This window comes from Temnothorax longispinosus, chromosome 7, assembly GCF_030848805.1.
Source record: "Temnothorax longispinosus isolate EJ_2023e chromosome 7, Tlon_JGU_v1, whole genome shotgun sequence".
Taxonomy (NCBI): Eukaryota; Metazoa; Arthropoda; class Insecta; order Hymenoptera; family Formicidae; genus Temnothorax; species Temnothorax longispinosus.
The window spans coordinates 15,151,959-15,174,146 of record NC_092364.1 but is presented as its reverse complement, the minus strand read 5'-3'; the positions used below and the strand labels follow the sequence as shown (position 1 = coordinate 15,174,146).

The 22,188-nt window shown below is 38.7% G+C and overlaps 2 protein-coding genes across 5 annotated transcripts in view; one reads left to right on the top strand and one right to left on the bottom strand.

Annotated features, from left to right (window-relative positions):
* The window catches only part of LOC139816504 (uncharacterized), a 178,789-nt gene that overhangs the window by 104,628 nt on the left and 51,973 nt on the right, over nucleotides 1–22,188 (top strand). The window lies entirely within an intron of this gene.
* Nucleotides 3,523–22,188, bottom strand: part of Glurib (Glutamate receptor IB) — a 221,917-nt gene continuing 203,251 nt past the window's right edge. Inside the window, exons 11-20 of one of the 4 annotated variants that reach the window (XM_071784019.1) lie at nucleotides 22,029–22,149; nucleotides 21,389–21,483; nucleotides 20,208–20,431; nucleotides 18,652–18,864; nucleotides 14,675–14,873; nucleotides 14,310–14,554; nucleotides 12,263–12,509; nucleotides 11,918–11,992; nucleotides 10,827–10,881; nucleotides 3,523–8,661 (exon numbers count right to left, since the gene is read on the bottom strand). In XM_071784019.1, the coding sequence (XP_071640120.1) occupies nucleotides 10,861–10,881; nucleotides 11,918–11,992; nucleotides 12,263–12,509; nucleotides 14,310–14,554; nucleotides 14,675–14,873; nucleotides 18,652–18,864; nucleotides 20,208–20,431; nucleotides 21,389–21,483; nucleotides 22,029–22,149 (1,440 nt within the window). In that variant the 3' untranslated portion in view covers nucleotides 3,523–8,661; nucleotides 10,827–10,860. Of the gene's footprint in view, nucleotides 8,662–10,274; nucleotides 10,335–10,826; nucleotides 10,882–11,917; nucleotides 11,993–12,262; nucleotides 12,510–14,309; nucleotides 14,555–14,674; nucleotides 14,874–18,651; nucleotides 18,865–20,207; nucleotides 20,432–21,388; nucleotides 21,484–22,028; nucleotides 22,150–22,188 lie in introns of those variants that run through there. The other 3 variants (XM_071784017.1, XM_071784020.1, XM_071784018.1) reach the window with 3 other exon arrangements.

Genomic DNA, 22,188 nt, shown 5'->3' with positions numbered 1-22,188 from the left:
CCTCGGCGCTGCGCGCGTTAACATTTCACCTCTCGAGATTCCATTACTTTGTATATACCGTCGGGACACGTCAACCCCCCCGCGCGCGCATGCATCAACTTTCACTCCTCTTTACTCCTCTCATACGTGGAATCGCAGATTGACGAATGACGAATGATTCGAGCACGCACGCGGCCATTCCCGCGGTTTATTTCGCTCGGATTGCAGAGGCCCTGGACCAGATCTGCGTTCATATTTTAGGAACTTAACAAGAAGCGACGTGAAGGATCGAGCTTATACGCGTGGAATTTTTCCAGCATGAAAGTGACATAAAACAAAATTATGCCGTCCGTCGAGAAGAAGAGGAAGAGTAATCACTCTGTTTCGGATTTCGACTGACGCGATACAATCACGTCGGCCGTAAGAAAGTGATATCCACGTTTCTCTGCCTTTTAGACGGAACAGCGAGAACGCGCGAAAAGAGAGATCGAAGGGGTTCGCTTAAAGAAAGAAAGAAAAAAAAAACACTTTGACGCGAGGTATCGGCGAAGCCGAGAGAAGATAGCGAGCGCACGGAAGGCTGGGTATCGGGGCGAGGCAACAAACGGGGCAGTAAGTCGCGGCCCGGCCCAGGGTTGGCGAACAAGAGGGCGCCCGCTGGTAGTCCGAGGGGTTGTTCGAGCAAGCTATGACGTCACTAGGAGCGTCACGTTGCCACCCCTTCCACCCACGATCAATGACGCGACCTTGCATCCCCCCTGTCCCACGCCCCCTCGTCTCGTTCCCGCCGCCCGCAATTCCTCCCTCCCACCCTTCTTCTCTCTTCCCGTCCTACCCTGGGCTAGGAGAACCAACTGGTCCCAGTACTCAAAGGGGCGGCGGCTGTTTCTGCAACCTGGCAACCCTGCCTATATTTAGCATCCACACCACCTCGTACTCTCGCTACTTCGCGTCTCGTCTTTCTCTCTCTTCGATCCCCCATCCACCATCTCGCTCGCGTGGCCTGATCGAGGCCCTCTCTCTTCATCCCTTTCTCTCTGTTCATCCCGCGCCGCTCTCGCCCCTCCCCCTCTTTCCTCTTGCTCGATGATATAAACAACGCGATTGCGCAAGCGTCGAATTTTCGTGGCGATAGACGGTTCGAACAACGTCTGATCAGCGCCGTCGGACAAAGGAATCTCTCCAGGCATTGTGCCTTCGTGATCGCCCGCTGCCAACATGGTATTTGGCACCTTGGCGATAATCAAGATAGTAGTGATTACACGAGCATCTCTGAAGGGAACTACATATAAGATTTCGGGTGTTTTCAACAACGGAAATACATATTTTGATCAAGTATATCGTCCGTTCGCAGAATCTCAGAGAAACATACGTAGATTGCTGCTCCACTTTTATCTAAAGATTTTTAAATCTTTAAATCGATTAAATTTTTAGATTGACATTTTTTAAAACAATTACGTTTGGTATTTTTTCCCTTGTTTTTGTAACATTATTTAGTAAATATTCTCTAACAATTAGTCATAAATTTTGAAATTAAATAACGAATTAATACTTTATTCTATTTATCTATTTATATTCCTGCAGAATATTGACAACACACACATTAGCACACATGTTAACAAAATTGCTAATATGTAAATAATATAAATATAATAAAAGATTAATGATTTTTATTTTGATAAATGTATACGCGATATTTGTATCTTGGCCAACGCGATATTTGTCAAAAAAAATATATATTCCGATTTTTCGTGAAAAATTTTTTTTATTGCAACAATCAATATTCGGTGTCAAACGAAATGTATTTTATATATGAACATACATAATGCATCTGGCAGCTGGTTTTATTTGATAGATTCTGATCGTAGCAGCCATACGTCATCCTTCGTGTCACACTATTACTCGTGTATTCCTTCGAATATTCTGAAATTACAATTTCCACTTGTGTTTTAAATAACACGGTGGCTAGTGATATATTGATACTGCTGTTCGGTATTACGCTAATGGTGATAAAACATGCAGATTAATATTCATTTAATATGCGTCATATTTATCGCGTGTATGGAGAAACTTAATCTCGTTTCTTATAAATTGACGCTAATTAATACGTTTCGTTATTCCGCGGCGAGAAAATTTCGACAAATTACGTCCGTGCGGTTTAAATTGTCGCGACTGATGTTTATCGATGATCGTGTGTCGTGCGGCGCATATATAAAATAAAAATCCTCGAGGGCAGATCCGACTTGCGATTGGTTACCGTCGATCGGAAGCGCGTTATTAGCATCTGAATGAGGCAGGGGGCGAATCAGTTCGAATCCGGTTCGACGATGAAGCGGCGGGCTCATCGATCACTAACCATTTCACTGAAATAATTCCAATGCAAATGCATCGAACCGACGACGTCGCCGGAATCTTTACTGCCTTCAGTCTCGCGAGCCCGAGAAGGGATCGCGAAGAAAATTAGCTGGGAAACACGAAGCGATATTTCTGCGGAATCCTCGCCGTAAAGAAGGATTTGATCGCTTCTGCTGAAACTTTTTGAAACGCCTTTCAAGAATAAGGTCACCCGGTTAGCATACCAATGCGAACTTGATTTCATAGGAAATATTCTACCCTTTTGAATTCTATAAAAACGAATAACGATATTCGATTACTTACATAATATATGATTACATGAGATAGAAACAATATTGTACTTTTCCGTTATTTTACGAGATATAAGCAGGACATGTTACAAATAATATTTTTTCGAAAAGAAATTAATTTGAATGACCGACTTACGGTGTGCGTTATAAAGATTATTAACTCTAAGTTTAATTTAGACAGCAGGCAAAACATTGAAACTGTTATCGCATGCATGAATCTAATTAAATGTGATTCTGCAGTTAATTTAAAGTAGTATAATTCTCTATTTAAAGTAGTCCCATAATTCTCTACCGTTCGTTAATGAACTGTTACCTTCTTGATAATTGGTTTTGTTTCTCAACTTTTGATAATCGGTTCTGTTTTAACTTTTATAACTTTTGCAAATAGAAATAGACGCGAGTCATCTGTTAGAGATGATTTGGAGTACCAACTCGCGCTGATAACGAAGTTACCATCTGAGTTAGCGTTTCTAAATTAGCAATGACAAAACGTAATTGCCGTCATGTAAGTTAGTATACTGTGATGAATTATATAAAGTGCAAAGCTGATTGCGAGACAAGGAGTAAGGCTGTATGATTAATGGTCGGTATGATAATGCATTATTTCGTTAGCGCATTGCTGGTGCACAAGTCGCAGAGTGGAATTTCCTGATTCGCCAGAAAATGCCTCTTAATAAATTACGACATATAGGATAAAATACGAATTACCGATTTTGTAACGTACACGAATAAATTCTACTCTTTAACGTGGATTAATTATTCTTGTAATTATAAAGTCCATCTTCGAAAGGATTGTGTGTCGGCGAAAGTAAAATTGCAAATTTACAGCACTTACCTTTCGTTTTGCGAAAGACAAAAAAATAAATTTGGATCGGGTTTGCATATCTTACATGTTACATTTAAATAAACGATCCTGTATTGTGACAAATTTGATTGGTATACAATGGGTTTACAAGGGAGTCGATCGTATCACGCCACGGGATGGCACGAGGATTGAACGAAGGATTGAATCGAAGGTACAAGCGTAAGTGGAATGCAGCGATGAATGAAAGCGCAAACTGGAAGACGCTATTTTTTCTCTTTTTCCCCCTCTTTTGCCGTGGAAATACTTGTGTATTTTCTCGCGCGGTCTCTCGTTCCATTTACACGTGTCAACGCTGCGTCGGTGCAAGTTTCAGAGGCATATTTTTCTTGTGTGTTACGCAGATATCTGCAGACATTCTGCTCGACGAAAATTCATTTTTTTTTGTAAATGGGCATTTTGCCTAGGAAGTTATCATAAGCAGAGAGATCCGTTTTTACAAATTGGACAGTCTGTCGGAATATCGGGTGAGCGTATTGCGACAAATGCGTCGAGCAGAATGAGATGCTTGTTCGGTCGTCGTGACGTATAAAAATGGAGATTAAATCGATTGGGTGTTGCGGAAGGTGCTCCGAGATATTCCTGCTCTTGCTCGGGGAGCGACATGTAATCACACAGTTACACATGTAAACGTAATCAAGTATAGTTACATTACGAAAACGCGAAGCCTCTACACCTTTCCTCCGGATGGTAATCTGGATCGACGTGCGCAAACGTGGCACTTTAACATTAATTAGAGAGAGTCTATTATCGGTTTACTTTGATGTAGCTCGCTATATCGATCCAATCGAAAATCCAGGGTGTTAGGAAACGTTAGAACCATCCATCGGAAGAGGTGCATCATCGAGTTTCTGCGACCCGATGGAGGACGAGGAGGTTTTTCGGTGCACTGAGAAAAAGAATATTTAGATCCAAAAAAATATTTATCAGGTGGCTCCTAACAGCTTTGTTTACTTAATAATATAATACACATATTTATTTAGAATTAGATATTTTTATTTAAATTAAGCAAATATATGTAATTCTAAATAAATATGTGTATTAAGTAAATAAGCTGTTAGGAGCCACCTAATGAATATTTTTTTGGATTTAATTATTTTTTTCTCAGTGTGGGATTTCCGTCAAACTGGATATTCCGTGCGCGCGGATTGTTACATTGCTTCGCGGCTTGTTCGCCGGTTTTTCACGTAGTGAACTCGGGGATAGAAAAAGTGTCACGATGAACATCAACACGAGAAACGTTAACGGTAACGGACGATCGGGACGCAATCTCGCGATTGCAAGACGCGTCGACGATTTTTTTGTTCGATTATCTTAAATCACTCGCACGTATGTCTTCGCTCTAACGTGCTATCGATTGCGCGATTTACATTTGTCAGTTTAAATCACACTGGGTACTTCGACATAGTTCTTGGAAAGGTTTCTTTCGTTTTCGCTCGACGCTCGATCCCTTATGAGCTTCTCCTCTCATAACATTATCATGCACGACGTTTATCATTATTCTTGTCTTTTTTTTTTAACGACTTAATACCCGATATACGCATTATCTATCGCTTTATTATCCGGTGATAGATAACAATTATTCGTAATAAGAAAGTCTGACGATATGATAGGTTGATCGCTCTCGACGGCCGCCACGAGTAAAATCTTTCCCTACGAAAGTGGAGGACATTATTTCTACGCTCCGCGATCGTATTATTAGCGTGATTATTATTTCGTCGTACGAAATTTCTTTCGAATTCGTATTATTTTCGCACTGGATTTGTGCTGGACAATCGAGACCTATTGACATCGTCGTATCACAACGTACAAAATTTATCAAACGTATTCGACACGCTGTGTAGTTTCTTTTTTTGAAAGAATCAAATTAATATTTCATTGTAAGGCTGTTTTTATCGAATGTCCCAAAAGGAACGCTGAGTACGTCGCGTGGAAACTTTTAATAATCGCAAGACGCAACGTGAAAGGACTTTCATGCTAAATTGGCAATCTAATCTTTGATATTTACAACTGGGAACTGTGGAAATGCGCGTTGCGTCGCGATTCATCGCGTATTTGTATGGGCAAGCGCACCTCGAAAAAAAAAGGAAATTTAGCTTTACACGTGGCGGCACGTAATTTGGCTATACCGATTTCCCCCGCCGTTTCACGTCCGACACTGAGCTAAATTGCGGTTGCAGTTATTTTTACATGCGGCAAGCGTCCCCGAGTCGCTTTTAAAATTCAGCACGGTTTCTATAATTATCGATTAAGCTTTATATCGTACTGACAGTGCGACAGAGTTTCCAGGTTTCCACAAAGTGGTGCGGTCGATTTATTTCGACGTTGAAATTTACGCGTCGACGTTTTCGGTAAATGTATTGTCTAATATACAGAAGAATTAATCGAAAATACGATCTGCGCAAATGCTTATGTTAATTTGGTCTTCTTGCATATTTCTGAAATTGAATTATTTAAGTGCACTGCGCTGTTAAAGTGTGCGAAACTTTACATAAGAAATATCAGTCGTAGAAATATTAGTGTATTAATATATATATCAAATATTATTAATATTAAACAATTTGATATCAAATTATGACAGCTAATCATTTTAATCGCTAAATGCTATTTAAATAGCTGTCAATTATATAAGTTTTACAAACGTACAATTACTATTAAATCTGTTAATTAATATCTCTTCCTATTGTTCGGATATCAGTGTTTTGTTGTCACGTACAAAATGACGCATTGTTGTTTGAAGTAACGCGAGCATCGAACTCCGGTCGATGAAGTTTTAAAGACGGCTTGCACAATTACAATCTGCGCTCTCAAGAATGCACACATTTGTGCAGTTATGGAGGCGTCTGTTGTAGATAAAACGTAGCGTCGAACTACTTGGGCGGGAGATATCGTCTCTTGGCACGAAAACCAATGGCCGTAAACGTCGTTTCGCGGGCCAGATCGCGGCGATCCGTCGACGCACGGTAAGTTTCCATCGCGAGACGGCTTTTGAAGACGGTTAGAAAAAACATGAAACGAGAAAGCGGGGGATACTTTTGCGTCCGTCTATCGATCCAGATCGGCGCGATCTGGCACTATTAGGTACTTATAACGCGTTTACACGATTAACCTAAGTCCATACGTTCGCCACACGCACTCCGCCACAATTCACGCGCTCACACACGCTCTTCCTTTCTCTCTCTCTCTTTCGCTCTCGATAAACGTCTATAAGTATGTATATTTTTATTTGCATTTATATTTATATTTATATTTATATATATTTATTTATATATTATATATATACTATTTCGCTCGCAACATTCACGCAACATTCGGTGCGATTGTACACCCATTGTTTTCTTTCTTTTTTTCTTCAGTTAAAAAACTCATGTGACTCCGCCGTTTGCGGCGCCAGACTCCACTCTCGCATTGCACAAAATAGTTACCCCCTTATACACGGTAATCGGTAATTGTAATTCATAATAATAATCATAATATAACTAGTAATAATAATAAGAATAATAGTAGCGTCGTCGTCACGATCGACAAGTGTCTTTTGGCACGTGACGTTTTTAACTGACTCGCGACGGCGGACTCTCACCCACCGCGAATCTTCCTCTATACTTCCACCCGCGAACGCCGTCCTTCATATTAATAGTGTGTTCCTCTTCGCGCATTATGGCAGTAAGTGTGTTGTTCGAGTTGCTGGTTGCACATGCACCCATCCCAGGACCATAATCATACTATCGCAATCGCGACAAGCTATTTGCGTCGCCGATAGTGAATTCGTTTACTTTTGATTTTTATTTGATTTTCACGCGGTTATTTACAATGTACAAAGGATTCGATCGAAAGGAACTTTCGCCCCCGTTCTGGTCGCCGCCCCGTAAGATTAGCTTCGGAGCTTGGGAGATATCTCGATATTTTCGGGCGACGACTTCGCGGCGAAAGATTCCGCCGATTTACGGAGAATGTGGCTGCTCCTTCTTCAAACCTGAAGCCCACGGTCCAATATATATGTTCTATATTGCTCCAGTTATAGATTTTTTTACGTTTCACTTTACTCTTGATAATTGAAGAGTCTGGAGGATGTAGATATATTTTTAATAAGATGAGAATAATAATAAAATGTAATAAAATACTTTTAGATTCCAATATATCAATCTCGGAATGCTGTCGGTTTTTAAAAAATGGCAGTATCAATGTTACTTTCCGCAGGTGGATGATTTTTTCGAATTTAGATGCATATTTTCCTCATAAAGCACGTGACCTCAGTGGAGAAGATAGTAGCCGCGGAGAGGAGAATAGATGGTATTAAAAAGATTTTCAAATGCGGTTTACTTCATATACTCGATCAGTCGTCGAATAATTCCAAGTACTCGAGTAACGCGACTCCTCGCGATTCGAACATGCCGATAATCCAATTGCCCTTTACGTAACTCTGTATTGAGATAATCGTATATTTCTCCAATATTTATTAGAGGAACTAGTCTCTTAACTTTTCCTAAATCTTATAAATACAACGCATCGTTTATTGAAAATCGATACAAAAATCGTCCGGTGCTGCGTTAGAAGTGTTACAGCGAAGAAACAACTTTTCTTCCTTTAATTTCTTAGAATCTTATAATTATTGCTCTATAAAAATATCAGTGCTTCCATGTCTTCAATTGCTTCGTTACTCGAGCTCGGATTATTCGACTTCTGGGGCAAAATCGTAAAAAGGAAGATTGCCTCGACAGTATTCAAACGTCGTAGCGATATTCCCCCAACAGTTAAAGTACTCCGCCACGACACGGAAAGACGCCGATTGTTTCTTCGTTTGGTTCGGCGTCTAGGTGATGTATTCCGGCTTGTCATCATTGAGGCCGGACCAGTGTCGCGGGGACGCCGGTGTCCACGGCACCGCTACGTCGAGAGCCGCGATGCCGAGCTTCCGCTGGAAGATGAACTTCGGGCTCTTCTTGTTCTTCGGGCTCTTCGGCGGCGATTCCGCGAAGGTCACGCTCCTCCGTGGTCTCCTGGGTGGCGGGGGTGGCGGCGGGGGTGCCACCAACGGTGGCGGCGGGGGCGTGGGCAGCGAATTGGCGGGCGAGTTGTCGCTCGGACTTTCCTGGTAGCAGTTTACACCTGGGTATGTGTGTTGCTGTGTACCTGATCGCCCTCGGTATTCCCAATCGCGTTTGCTGGTGCGTAATACTGGAAATTTTCAACGTCGACGATTAGACAGCGTTAGGCCCGCTTGAGCTAATAACCTTCCATAACTATCGCAGTTCTCAATCACAGGATTAAGAAAAGGATTAAGTTCTTTGAAAAAGAAAACAAAAACGAAAGAATAATATGATTTTTCTTTCAATTTTCTAAAACACCATCTCAATCTTTTATCATTAGTTATTTAAATTGTAAATAAATTCTTATTTGGAATAAATGAGTGTTGAATTAACTTTTTCAACGTTAAATTTCTTTCCGACAGCAATTAATGGTGTTATCATAAATTAATAAACCTTAATTGATGCAAGTAGTAACATTTTTGAAGATTGGTCACACACAGATAATCTGAAACTGAACAGTATACGACGGTATACTAGCTCATGCACATTGATAAAAGGTGGTAAGAATCTTATGTGACGAAATTTTGGGTGTAGTGATTTATGACATAATTATACGTGAAAGATTGCAAAACTATAGGTGTGTGATTTTCTAACGTGAATAAAGCTATTGTACCACTTCTTCTCTACATTTTGCAACGTATGGTTTAATGCCATTTAGATAAATCTCTAACTTATAATGAATAAAAATACGAATATTCAGACGATTTATTCTAATTTGCAATAGCAATCATTGCTAATGCAAACTTGGGATTTATATCCAAATCCTTTGTTTTAATATATTCTTCCAGATTCATCCGAGCGCGGAGATCGAAAATATATTACAATTTGTAATAATATTGGCGTCATAGTTTGTAACAATAATAGTATCCACAAATAAAGAAGATTTTTGTTTGCCTTGAGCTTCGCGGACGGACGATCGATCGGACACATGTGCATACTGACACAAAGTAAACGAGTCAACAAAAGCGACCCTGAATTCACACTTGTCATTGTGTCCGTCGCTTCTTTATAAGTTTTGCATAATGAACTTGAAAAGTGTCACGCAATATGCCGCATTATGTCGCGTGTGCATTCTTGCTTAAGCCATGCCAAATAAGCGCATGTGAGTTACTAAGCAAAAATCGGCGTATTCGATGAAGGAAGCACCGAATGAATAAATGTGGAGGAAAGTATGGGATAGAGAACGTGAGTTTGACAGTACACACAAAGACAAGTCAGTCGAACGACACGTGAGAACGGAGATTTTGCAGTGTTATATCTAAAATAATACTATAATATTTATTTCATATTAAAATATTAAACGCATATTAAAATATTAAAATTTCTGGTCGATTTTATCAACCTTCCTCAAGATATTTATTCTGCTTAAATCCAAAGATTTATTTTTAAAGAGCTTAGAAATACCGATTTAATTCAGCGAATGTGAACGAGTATTTACGGAAGATTGCTAAAATCGTAAACCAAATCGAACTTCGTTATCAATCAGCTGCAAAGTGAGAACGAAAGGAAAGCAGCTTTTTACATATATATATATATAGATAGATATACTATCCAACTCTGAGAGGAGCGCAAAGGATACACCGTGCAGATATATCCATACACCGACGTAGCAATGCACGTAGGAACGTAAGAAAATTAGAGATCTTCAAAAAATTTCCTGTGCAGCTCTTGATGCACCATGGTCTCTCTTCAGAATCATACCTTCGGCGCGAACGTAGTCAATGTTGGCACCTCCGCAGCCAGTACTCGTTTCTTCCCGCGCTGTGAAAGGAATCAGCATTATAAAAAACAGGAACTTTGGCGAAGATCTCAAATTTTTCTTAAGTCCCTACGTGTGTCTTTGTTTCTTTTCCTTTATGCGCATATTTATGTGCAAACTTTTATGTGGAAGCTAATAATGTTAATGGAACATTCTTATCGAACGATATATGTTTCTGTGGGATTAACATGTGTCGACATACAAGTTGCTTATAATTTTTCAGAAGTAATTATATGTTTGGAAATACATACAAAGAGATATTTGTGTGTGCGTGTGACAGACATCGGCTTATCCTTCATTAAAGGACAGGTAACATTCCGGGAACTGTGATGGCAGTGTGACAGTGTGACCCAAACCGCAGCTACATAACATGCAGAAGCATTTCACGCACGGAAAGCGAAAGAGAAAGAGTAAATGAAGGAAAACTGCGATAGAGTTAGGAGAAAGCAAGATAAATGCGAAATGGGATTAAAATTAAGGGCGAGAGTACTCACATATGGTCCCGGGAAAGGCGCATGCATCCTCCGTCTAACTCTGCAGTCCGTACCACTAGAGAGACAAAAACCCAAAGTAGAACGAAACGCAAACGCGAACGAGCAAAATTTGTACGTCCCCCCTTCGTACGTATTCTCCGAATAATTAAAAAAAAAAAAAGAGAGAGAGACGAGAAAAACAGAAAAGAGAGCGCAATACATCCAGCCAGCCGCACATCGCACGCACGTACGCATACATATGTAGGTATATACATATATGGAGAATATATGTATGTCAATATATCTAACGGTCTTAGTCCTCCGGTCGATCGGTCTCTTCGAGACTGAGGCTGAAACTCTGGGACATTAAATAGCAGCCGAGTTGAGTCCGGCCACGTAACTAACGAGAGTGTGTCAAACGTTTACGCTGCTAACTGGCATGCCAAGCGTACTTCTATATATCGTTCCTCTATATGTATGGATATATAATGTATAGGTTTCATGTATATATGCGTATGTATAATGTACGATGCTCTTGTTGCGAATGTATATATGTTTTTATGATACATCGATACCTTTGGTTCGAGACCGAAGTAATTGCACGACGAGACGCACCGCCGATCGAGAGCCGATTATGTATCCGCGTATCTTCCTCTTTTGCGAGATTATAATGCGTAATTCAATGGAGAATTTGATAATTAATATTCAGAGAACATTCGCAGGTGCGTGTTATCACAACGACCAGTTAATTAATAATACAATATTACGACGTATGTTAAATGAACGACCGCGCATATAATATTGTATTTCATAGAGCGTGTATATAACTTTTGATATTATTAGGTACAAAATTGCAACAAACATGTTACTCGTATATTGAATTTAATAGTTCGATATCCGCATGTATCATTAAGCAAACTAATAACGATTTAAACTATATTAAACATATATCGTTCAATATCGTTAATCATATTTGTCACGGCATTTTTTACCTTCCTTAGATCGGCGGCACGTTTGATCGAAGCGTCTCTTACCAAATAATTTCTACTGATACCGTATGCCAATATGCGTATGCGAACATATTAATAAAAGATTTGATTTCTATCACTTACCCGTCCATTGTCGAAATCGCGACCACCACCGATGGTAAGTCGTGCTTTCGCCTTCATCGCGTCCGATAATGGTATCTAAGGAAGAAATTTATGAATACAATCTTTTTCTCGTATTTATATAAAAGTGTTGTGAGATTAACAAATATTAAGTAATTAATTGAAAAAGTTGAATTAGCAGCTGGACGTTATAGACACAGTACAGATTTTAAAAAAATTATGAGCAGCTAATTAGTAAAATGAAATTGTCATATAAAAATATTTTAATTTGATAATGTAGTTTAATTAAATTATGACAAAGTACACATAAACAGAGTGTATGAACATTATATCCTTCTCTATTATTACCTTCGCTCTTGTCGCCTCTGTGTGCGACTTGTAGCAGAATTCCAAGAGAGCTACGGCGAGTGCCAGAAGAAGGCCACCGATCAGGATATAAAATATTCCCGCTACATTGCTCAGCGATAACTCGTTTTTGGTGGCGTCTGGCTTATCACTATGCCTGCACTCTGTTCTTTCGTACCACCATCGTTCGAATAGCTTTGCCAGCTCTCCATTCTCCTTCATAGAGAGCACCGCCAAATTTATGGGATCCCTGTCATTGCCAAATTTACAATGTACATATCTTATAAAATGAACAAGTCGTCGAACAAATACTATATGATGTATATATATATTGTACAGAAAAAATATATGCATAATATTTTTATAATCGTATTATTTGATAACAATTTTTTGTCAGAATCACGATGTGTTAAAATACTAATTATGTGCGAATAAGTAGTCAGAACATGGAAATATCATAGCATTGCATCTAATCAGATTTGTAAGAAAAAGTTAGCGGGGAACTTTCTTTAATTAAGCTTCGGAGAATATCGGTATTCCGCGAAGTTTCTGCACCAAGCTACGAGGAGAGAGAAGTTTCCTCGACTTGAGGAAAAAAGATTAATAGGAAGCCACGGCGCGCCATTATTCCTCGGTAGGTGTGTAGGTAGACATAATAAAGCTGCTGTTTGCATACTGCCCCCCAATTATCTGCCTTGCGAGCAGCATTCTTGCTTCGACGATTTAAAGACAGCGCGCGTGAGTCGCGGGGACGAGATCAGAGCGTTGCACGAAACGTCAAGGGGGTCGCGCGCGGTTAAAAAATCAATAACATGCAAATTTGCTCGTATTACCGTCGCAGCAGTACGCTCTTGCTCTAGTCACATTATGAAGATTAATGGACTAACAAATACTTATTCATATTTCTAATTTCCTCCACTATGGAAGATTGGATCATAACATAAATTTCACATTTCTGCATATTCTGTATAGAATTTTTAGATTAATGTGTTGATATAAATTTTATTGCAGCTAAAGATTCAAGATAAAGGAAATACTATCTGATAAACGTTGAAATTATAAAAATTTAATTTAAAAAGAATGACTTATTTGGGAGAGAACTGTTATATGTAACTGTTAACTTTCTAAAAAAAAGCTAAAAAAATTAATGGGACTAATTGCTCAGAAAATTTCGAATAAAAGTGTGACCAGATCCTGATTGCGCATTAACATGTAACTTTTGGTTTGCGCAACCAAGATCTGGTCACACTTTTATTCGAAATTTTCTGAGCAATTAGTTCCATTAATTTTTTTGTAATGGAAAAACGAGCAGCAATATTTGGTCTGATGCTGGATTCGTATAATACCCGAGTCCTCGCGGTTACGAGTCTGGCACTTATGCCACTAGACCACGCTGCTCTCCCAGATTCATAACGCGGTGTCGAAACGTGATACGAAATGGCGTTGATTCATGGTAACTGCGTCCTCTAATGGGTAATGGTATATGGAAAAAAGGGTACGAGTTTTTTTAAATGCTAATTGCGTGTAATGATGTGCGACGACATTCCAAACATAGCGGAACGAGAAGCGAAAAGTCGCAAAAAGATTTAGAAGAAACAAAGATATAGCGATCGCACGAAAGAGCGATAAAGAAAGAAAGGGAGAGCCGGGAGATCTCCGTTTCACCCTGATGACTACAAAACCTCGTTAATTACCTACGCCCTCCTGTTTGTTCAACGAAAATGTATCAAGTATCTTCTCTGCCGTCTGACGAGGTGTGAAAAGTACCTACAATATTTGCCGACGTAGGTGTGAAATTATTCCGACAGATCAAACTACTAATTCACTCTCTAATTCGTACCGTGCGTAGCTTATCTTTTAGAATGACGGTAACGACGGTCCGCAGAAAGAAAGAGGAATAAGATAATTGGCTAATAATTAAAATTATATTTGATATTTATCTTTTGCTTTTCTTTTTACTCTACATTATTCTAAAATTTAAAGAAATGAAATAACTTTTACATCGACAGTACTATGCAGGGCTTTCTTCATATCGTCAACGAGTACTCACCTGAGCGGGGATCCTAGCGGCGTCGCGACGCCAAATCCTTTGGCATCGAGATTTCTTCCGACCTTCATCGTGTCGCAGGGCTCTCTCTCGTTGATGTAATCATTCGTCGGGCTCTCTAGCAAAAACGCGTACTTGCCCTTGCTCGTTCGCACTTTCTCTATTCCCTCCTCGTATGATTGTACAAACACGTCTTTTCGCGAGTTCATGAATTCCCACATCTTGCTGTAGAGACCGATTTGAGATTTCTGCGAGACGAGATGAAAAATGAAATAAACGTGGATTGCTGTTCATATGCGCGTGGAACGGTTAATGATGTTTGTAACGTATAATTACAAAGGGTTTAAACATTTCTCTGAAATACTTACTTGAAAAAACTCCAAAGTACTACTATTAGTGAGGGTGCCATATTGGACCTCCGTCTGCGCCGCTAAATCCTCGGGTGAGTTAATTGGCGTGACCATTCTCTCGATGGTTAAAAATGCGGCGAGGTTCGCGGTGTAGGAGCATATTAAAATCAAAGTGAAGAACCACCAGACGCTGCTGGCTATGCGTCCAGATATGGATCTATGGATCAATTATTCGGGAATCATTATTTTAGATTTAGAATAAATAACAAATGTATATAGAAACAAATGTGTATGTGTGTACACATAACGCATAAAATACAGAAAATTTAAATATTGAGGTGTAAAGATTTTTTTTCATTATATGTGAATTTCGAAGCGTGACGCCAATTTAAAAATAATTAAATTAGTATGCGCTTTATCCGTGTGTTGCTTATATTACAGTTCTTTCTCCAGTCGGTAACAATTGTACAGTTGAAGTCTTACTACTCGCAAGCGAGAAACCTGATATCGTTAATTATGTGTGTACACATCGGACTTAGATTTGCGCAGGATGAGCATCGAGAGCGCGCGCAAGGGTGGCCGAAGGAGAAAAGGAAGAGAGAAGCGTAGAGAGAAGGAGGACGGAGAGGGATGGTGGCCGTTTCGCGCGGGTTCCACGAAATTTACAATTCATATCGCCACCGCGCGAATATTTAAACCATTAATCAAGAGGGCTACTAGGATGGGGTGGCGCACTGGATACAGCCAAATGTAAATTAATTGAGACCCAGTTTCGGAGTGAGCACGCGGTCTGTTTCGCGTAAACGACAAAACGCGCGCGCGTACTCGTAACGTTCACTTTTGTTGCAATTCTCTAACAATGTATGCACTTTTATGGAACGTGGTCTCTCAAACTGATATATCAAGTTTTATTATTTTTACGTCTATCGTAAAAAAAATTGCTTTGAAAATGTGCGCGGCAAAGGAAATGAATAGTCAAACGCTGTACAAAGATATTTTTAAATTTTAACGAGCAAAGCGAAAGAAAATATTCTACAATATTTTTATCTTTATGTTACAATAGAATCATAATGTGATTTCTATCTATATATTGAATACTTGAAGACACAAGAGAGGATATGTGATTTGAATTCTATCATACCACTGCGTAGTGTGCTTTAAAGCACAATATAGCATTTCCACGTGAATATTCTATTCACGCTGGACTCCTATCCAACTACAATGTTTTGAATATGCGAGCAAATTATGCTTTGTTTATAGATGCGGCACTTGTCTGCAGCCTGAAGTGTGTGTTTGCTCAAAATCGTTACCTAACTCGTAGTTACATTTCAAGAAATGTATTATATAATGAAAATGAGACATTTCAAAGCAACGTCATCGCCGATATTTTCGAAAAAAAAAGAGAGATAATTTTCATATATCGAGAATACTGTAATTGGCTTCGTGATTCAAGGAAATTGTCATGTGTTAGAACATGTAAATATTTCATAATTAAGTGTAAAAGCGAATTAAAGTTACAGAAATTCTTATTGTGTGAATACTCAACTTCGAAAGATAGTTAACTCAAAAATGCGAAATTTATCGAGATCCGAGACAGTCGAGAGAAATTTTTCTCTACAGTTCTTTAATACTCAACTTCTAAAGACCTTCTTCATAATTCATAACTCTTTAATTAAAAGAGGAAGGTATCCTTTTATTATTTCTGATATGATTTATTTATTGTCAACTTTTATACATTTCCTTTCGTTTTAAATGTCTGAAAAGATTCTTTATAAACTTTTTTTCAGGACCATTTAAGAACTGTTCATTATTTCATATTACAATATTGTTCAAATAACTCTCATAACGCTCAGTTGATGTAATTTAAAAAAATCAAATTTGTACTATATATTTGAGAAAAATTATCATATAATTATGATAAAATGTGACATAAAATTAAACAACGCCTTGAAAGATGACCAAATTAATATATAATCGGTACACACATTGCGACTGGAAATTTTGCACGCGCGGTATACCTTATTCAAATGAATCTCTAGCCTCGAGCGGCCATAATTGTCTTTACAAGAGGGATTATAAAGCCAATTTAAATTACGCGTTGCACAATAAGGTCGCCAATTTCATTGCGAATGTCGATCTGATTCTTTCCCCGTAAATTGCAAACTCGCATTTACTTAACATAATTCGAATTAGAATTATTCCGCGCAATGCCGATCTAATCAATCTGTGCTTACTCGAATGTTTTATGTCATTAAGAACAAGCATGTTTTGATTGCGCTACATTATCAATCTTGACGAATAGAGTAATTTGTAGCATGAACGCATTTATATAGCATGCAGTGCGCAAGATAAGCGAGCGATTGAAATGTTTGCTAACGAGAGTATAATGACGGCATTGATGCTGATAACGCGCGTTTATCGCGAGAATAATGACGAGGTATATGTTTGCAGGCACTCGAAAAACCAAATAACGTATGTTTTATGCATTTGTAATAATCGTGCGCGCCTTTTGAAAGTGCGAGTACGTTACAAAGGCGAGTATATTACAAAGGCATATATAAGCAATGAAAGATTTTCCCAACTCGAGATATGTACATACGTATATATACGACATGTCCCAGAAACCTAACCCGATTTTAATTTTAACAACGGATATTTTTACGAATGTGCAATTAGTTCCTTTATATAAGCTCCTTGTCCTGAATATAACGCGCGGAATAGCTAATCTACAAAAGGGAAAATTATCAAGATCATTTATTTTGACCATATTTAGCGCGAAAGTGCCTCCCGAAATGCTGTAAAGAGCTTTTTAAGTCAAACGTTCACCCGCGGAGAGGCGCTTTAACAATTTACACGAGAGATTTTAAACGTCAACTGGGAAGCTCTTAGAATCTTACCCGATTCATCCTATTACCGGGCTGTACGCTCGACCTGTCCCGGGTAAAGGGAGCTATTCTCCCTGTGCCTTTATGTACTTACCTGCGCTTATACCGCGGAAACGGAAACGGAGGGAGGCAAGAGTGGGCGGCTATAATTAGCCGAGAAGAACGTGGGAGCCACTTGCGCGCGCTATTCTCTCTCTCTCTCTCTCTCTCTCTCTCTCTCTCTCTCTCTCTCTCTCTCTCTCACTCTCTCTTTTCTCTTTCATTCTCTCGCAAGTTCCATCCACGAGTCATCTTCGAGATAAATATCTGCTCCTACCAGAATCCTGGCTAATAGCGAAATCGCATGGTCGCATATGCTTTTGTTTACACGAGTCCTCTTACGTTAATACATGTTCCATTTTTTTTTCTTGAATGTCGAATTTTTTAATGAGTGTAAAATTCTTTTATAAATATAAATATATAAAATATAATGAGTATCTATTATAATAATATATAAACTATTTAATAAATAATAAAACAGATAAAGATGAGAGAAAGAGAGGGAGAAAGAGAGAAGTTCTCATTTATTTCTAGTTTCGATATTATCTATTATCTATTTCCAATAATTATGATGGAATCGAAATTTAATTAAATTCCTGTAATTGCTGAGTTAATGAGACTGACCAAAAAACAGATTTCGTAGAATAAATATTTGACAGGCGAGCTACAAGATTTCGATATTATATAAAAATGTTGCTAATTGCGGGATCCGGCGCGGTGGAATAAGTAGATCGTGGAAAAGTATAATACGAATTTGTTCCTAAATGTATGTACGCAAAACTTTACGGGGTGTGTTAAATCCGATTTATTTTCGTGCTGTAATACGGAGTAATTACTGCCGTAATTTACGCGCAGGTAATAATTAGAGGGAAAAGACTTTTTTGATGTGCGGGGCATCATTTATAACAACGCTTAAAATTCAAGATTTGCAGCGCGTACGCGAGCCGACATTAAATCCGGCGATTAGAAAAAAGAAAAATCAACCTCCACGGTTCACACGGCGGGAGCTTCTTCTCCCAGCCAGATATTAATTACTGCCGGAAATTAATAAACGTGAGCTGTGCTGTTTACCTGGGTGAGATATCGCAGCTCTGTTGCATAAACGCCGCCAAAGCGAACCAGAGGCTATTTACGATGCTGAAATCGTTGGCCATGCTGGAAGTTGGCATGTGAGGTGAGCCTTGAGGCGTGTGTGGATGCTGCAAACCGGGGTCGTTTCGCCCACTAATAGCCGAATCTGTGCTACCGCTGATGGTTAGGACTCTCCATTCATACGGTGAAAATCTGTATTATTGAAGAGAAGCAAAAGAAATTAAAGAATCCTCTCTCGCTCAACGTTCTGTTATTTCTCAAATACGGTACGAATTGACAAAGGCTGTTCAGAAGGCGTTTAAAAGAATATTTCTAGGTTTTGAGTATCTCCCACAGATATCTTGTAATCATATTCCGTAATGTACGCATCAGTATGTATGTTAAATATATATTTATTGATACTTATATCAAGCATATAGCCATTGAAAAATGGCTGTCAGCATTAATTAGTACATAATGTTAGTATTTTAATTAGATTGCGTGTTTCAACTGATTACGTGAATAAATACGTTGTTTAATAATAGCATGGATGATTGCCCGTCATGTCAATAAATTAGAACTTGTGTCTTTAGCTTTATGTGCATAAGATGATGAAGGTAGTGAATACATTTCGAAGTTGCATCACCTATATCTAAAAGTCACTTTACGAAAGTTAGCGGTTTGAAAATCGGATATTTAATATTCCGGTTCCGACGGTCATGTCGAGTAATATCACGCACGATGTATGCACCAACCGATTGTACCAAGTAGAAGGTCTCGTTCGAATGACGTTCAAAGGGTCTCATTAATTACGCGGACTATCTAAAAACTTCCTCCCTTCGCTCGTTACGCCCTCGTTAAAGACTGAAGACTTTCACGAATGTCTCGTCGAGGTATCTTGATAGTCGCACGCAATGTCAATTACTTGGCTGCGGTATTTCAGTGCAAAAGTAACGGGTGACTCAAAACCTTTTATCGTTACGCGGTTGGATTAATATATCGTCGCGAGTTTTTATTTGATTAATTTATTGATGGAATGCTGCGTTCGATTGTGGTGATGCAAGATAAGAAACGTAAATATATAGCATAATGAAGGATGGAAAAACGGCGAATGTATCGCAATGTAATTTGCTGCTTACGTCGCGATAAATATACTTGTAATTGCCTTGATATGTTATACTGTAATGGTACAGTAAAAGGTCTGTGCAGCGAGGTTAAAAACGGATGATAAGATTCTTTTTGCGAGTATTTTGATTAATGCTATTAATATGAATGAGCAATTCATCGTTTAATAAAGCCAGAAATGAATCGATTTACCTTTTCATAATTAATACTTGGATCGACTATAATTACGAATTAATAATGTATAAGGTCTAATAAGATACGTTCGTCAATCATTATATGCAGAAGGGCGAAGATAATAAGCGTTGCGCGTCTCTTTCTGGCTTGATTTATTATATTTACAATTAGTCTAAAAATATGCACTTTCTGTATGTACATATGTAGGTACATTTCTCGTGAAGAGATTACAATTCTTAATAAGAGAAACTTCTTACCTCGACACGATAAACAGGACGATGGAAACTGCGATGTATGAGAAAATAACGCACACCCAGATCTCCTTGCTCAGCGGATTCAGGAAGCTGAAGACCCCGGCTTTTTGTTTGATGGGTTTTTTTATCATAATGCTAATGCCGAGCGACATAAACGGTTTGCTAAAATCGATTACACGTTCCCGTTCGGAGGTGATGGTCATAGGGGCGATCGCTATGTCGGCTTCCTGCGAATTGAATAAAATAACCGACGTAAAACATTAACATTAAAGTTACTAAATAATGCAGAAGTAAATCATTAATTTTAAATTTCCTAATAAAAAAATCTGATAGACTGTAATAAAAACCTCTGATCAAAAGAAAGGAAATAGAAATAAATTTCAAACAGATTGTTAAATATTTTTGAAGAAAGCTGAGTATTTTATATGTCAACAATTAATTATAATAGAGAGATTAATTATAATTTACACATTTCTTGAACGTAATTATAAATGTAACTGAAGAACAAAGACGAATGATAAGACAAAATGAAGACAAAGAAATAGGTACTACAGAATATACTATGATGCATAATTTATGCTTTTGATATCTTGTTCTGTAGTTATATTTCTATTATTCAATTATTATTATATTCTTATAGATATATATTATTATAGCAGCTAAGTTTATTTACATAAAATGATTTCGGAAAGAAATAATTTTAGAATTGCATCTCTCAAATTTCTACTCCCTATGACAGATTTCTCTCAATTTTGTTTTATTTTTTTTTGTTTCCTCTCCTCAGTATCTTCTGAAGTATCTGCGGAAACGTGCATACCTACGTAAGATGTATAGCTGAAAGCTCGAGTGCTTTAGACTTATCCTAAATTCCCACCAGATGGAACTTAAAATCGAATCGCGAGACTAACGAGCTTGCAAGCTCAGGGCATCTAGTGGAGCAGGTTCAAACTCGCTTTCGGGAGATAAAACAGCTCCTTCGTGGAGCACTTGGACTATGCGACCGCGCGACGATCAATAGTCCCCCCTCTTCCACCCCCCTTGCGAAAAGCTGGGTTCAATTACTCGAGGCGTCTTTCCGCGTAAACTTCCGGGGGGGAGGGGGAGGAAGACCGGTTTCGGGAGAGAGGAAAAAGCGCTTCGCGCGTTGAGGATGTAGCAGATACAACGAAATTACTGGAACTTACCTTTCTGATAAGCTCCCCGACCATGCCGTCCCAACCGCCCGGAACGTCCGGGTTCTCCGTTCCGTGTTTTCTGTCCTTCACGATCCGTAGCTCGTCTGAAAATTTGTAAGAAAGTACTTTACGGGGCGCGCGAAACAGCATTTCTTCCGCGGAACTTTTTCCATTATCGATTCCGCGCGCGGAAGAGGCTTCGTTACGTCTTTTAAGGTACTTGTCAAGGGTGGGGCTGACTTCGGCGAATTTTCGCTCATGATAAAAGTAATTCTTGTGCTTGAATTATTAATTCTTGTGCGAGTTAAATGAAAGTCGTTAGCATTAATAATTAAAAATTACTCGCGGAAGCGTACGCCGCCCGGAGGGAAGCGCCGAAACAAAGACTGAGGTCTCTTTCTTCTCTTTCTCTTTATCATTGTTCTATTATTTCAAGTAGACATTAAGTAAATTTCAAGGAAATAAGTGTTTTGTATTAAATTTTTAATTTAATATCTTATTATAATAATTCGGTTGTTTGCGCTTCGAATGTAAATCTATAGATATTTTGGATTTTAATATAAAGTCATGTCTGTGTTAGAATCAATTTAAATGCACGGTTTTTATGTGGATATTAGTGCAATTTTTGAAAGAGATGGCATAAACTTACATGATATGCCCAACTTCTTCGCGATAAGATCAGCTAAATCTTTGCAGTATCCTTCATATCCGTCATTTCCGATTAATACTTCACCCGTGTCCGACACCTTTTTCATTATGTAAGGCTCCTCCTATCAATCAAAATTACTACGTTGTTGTTTCACAATTGA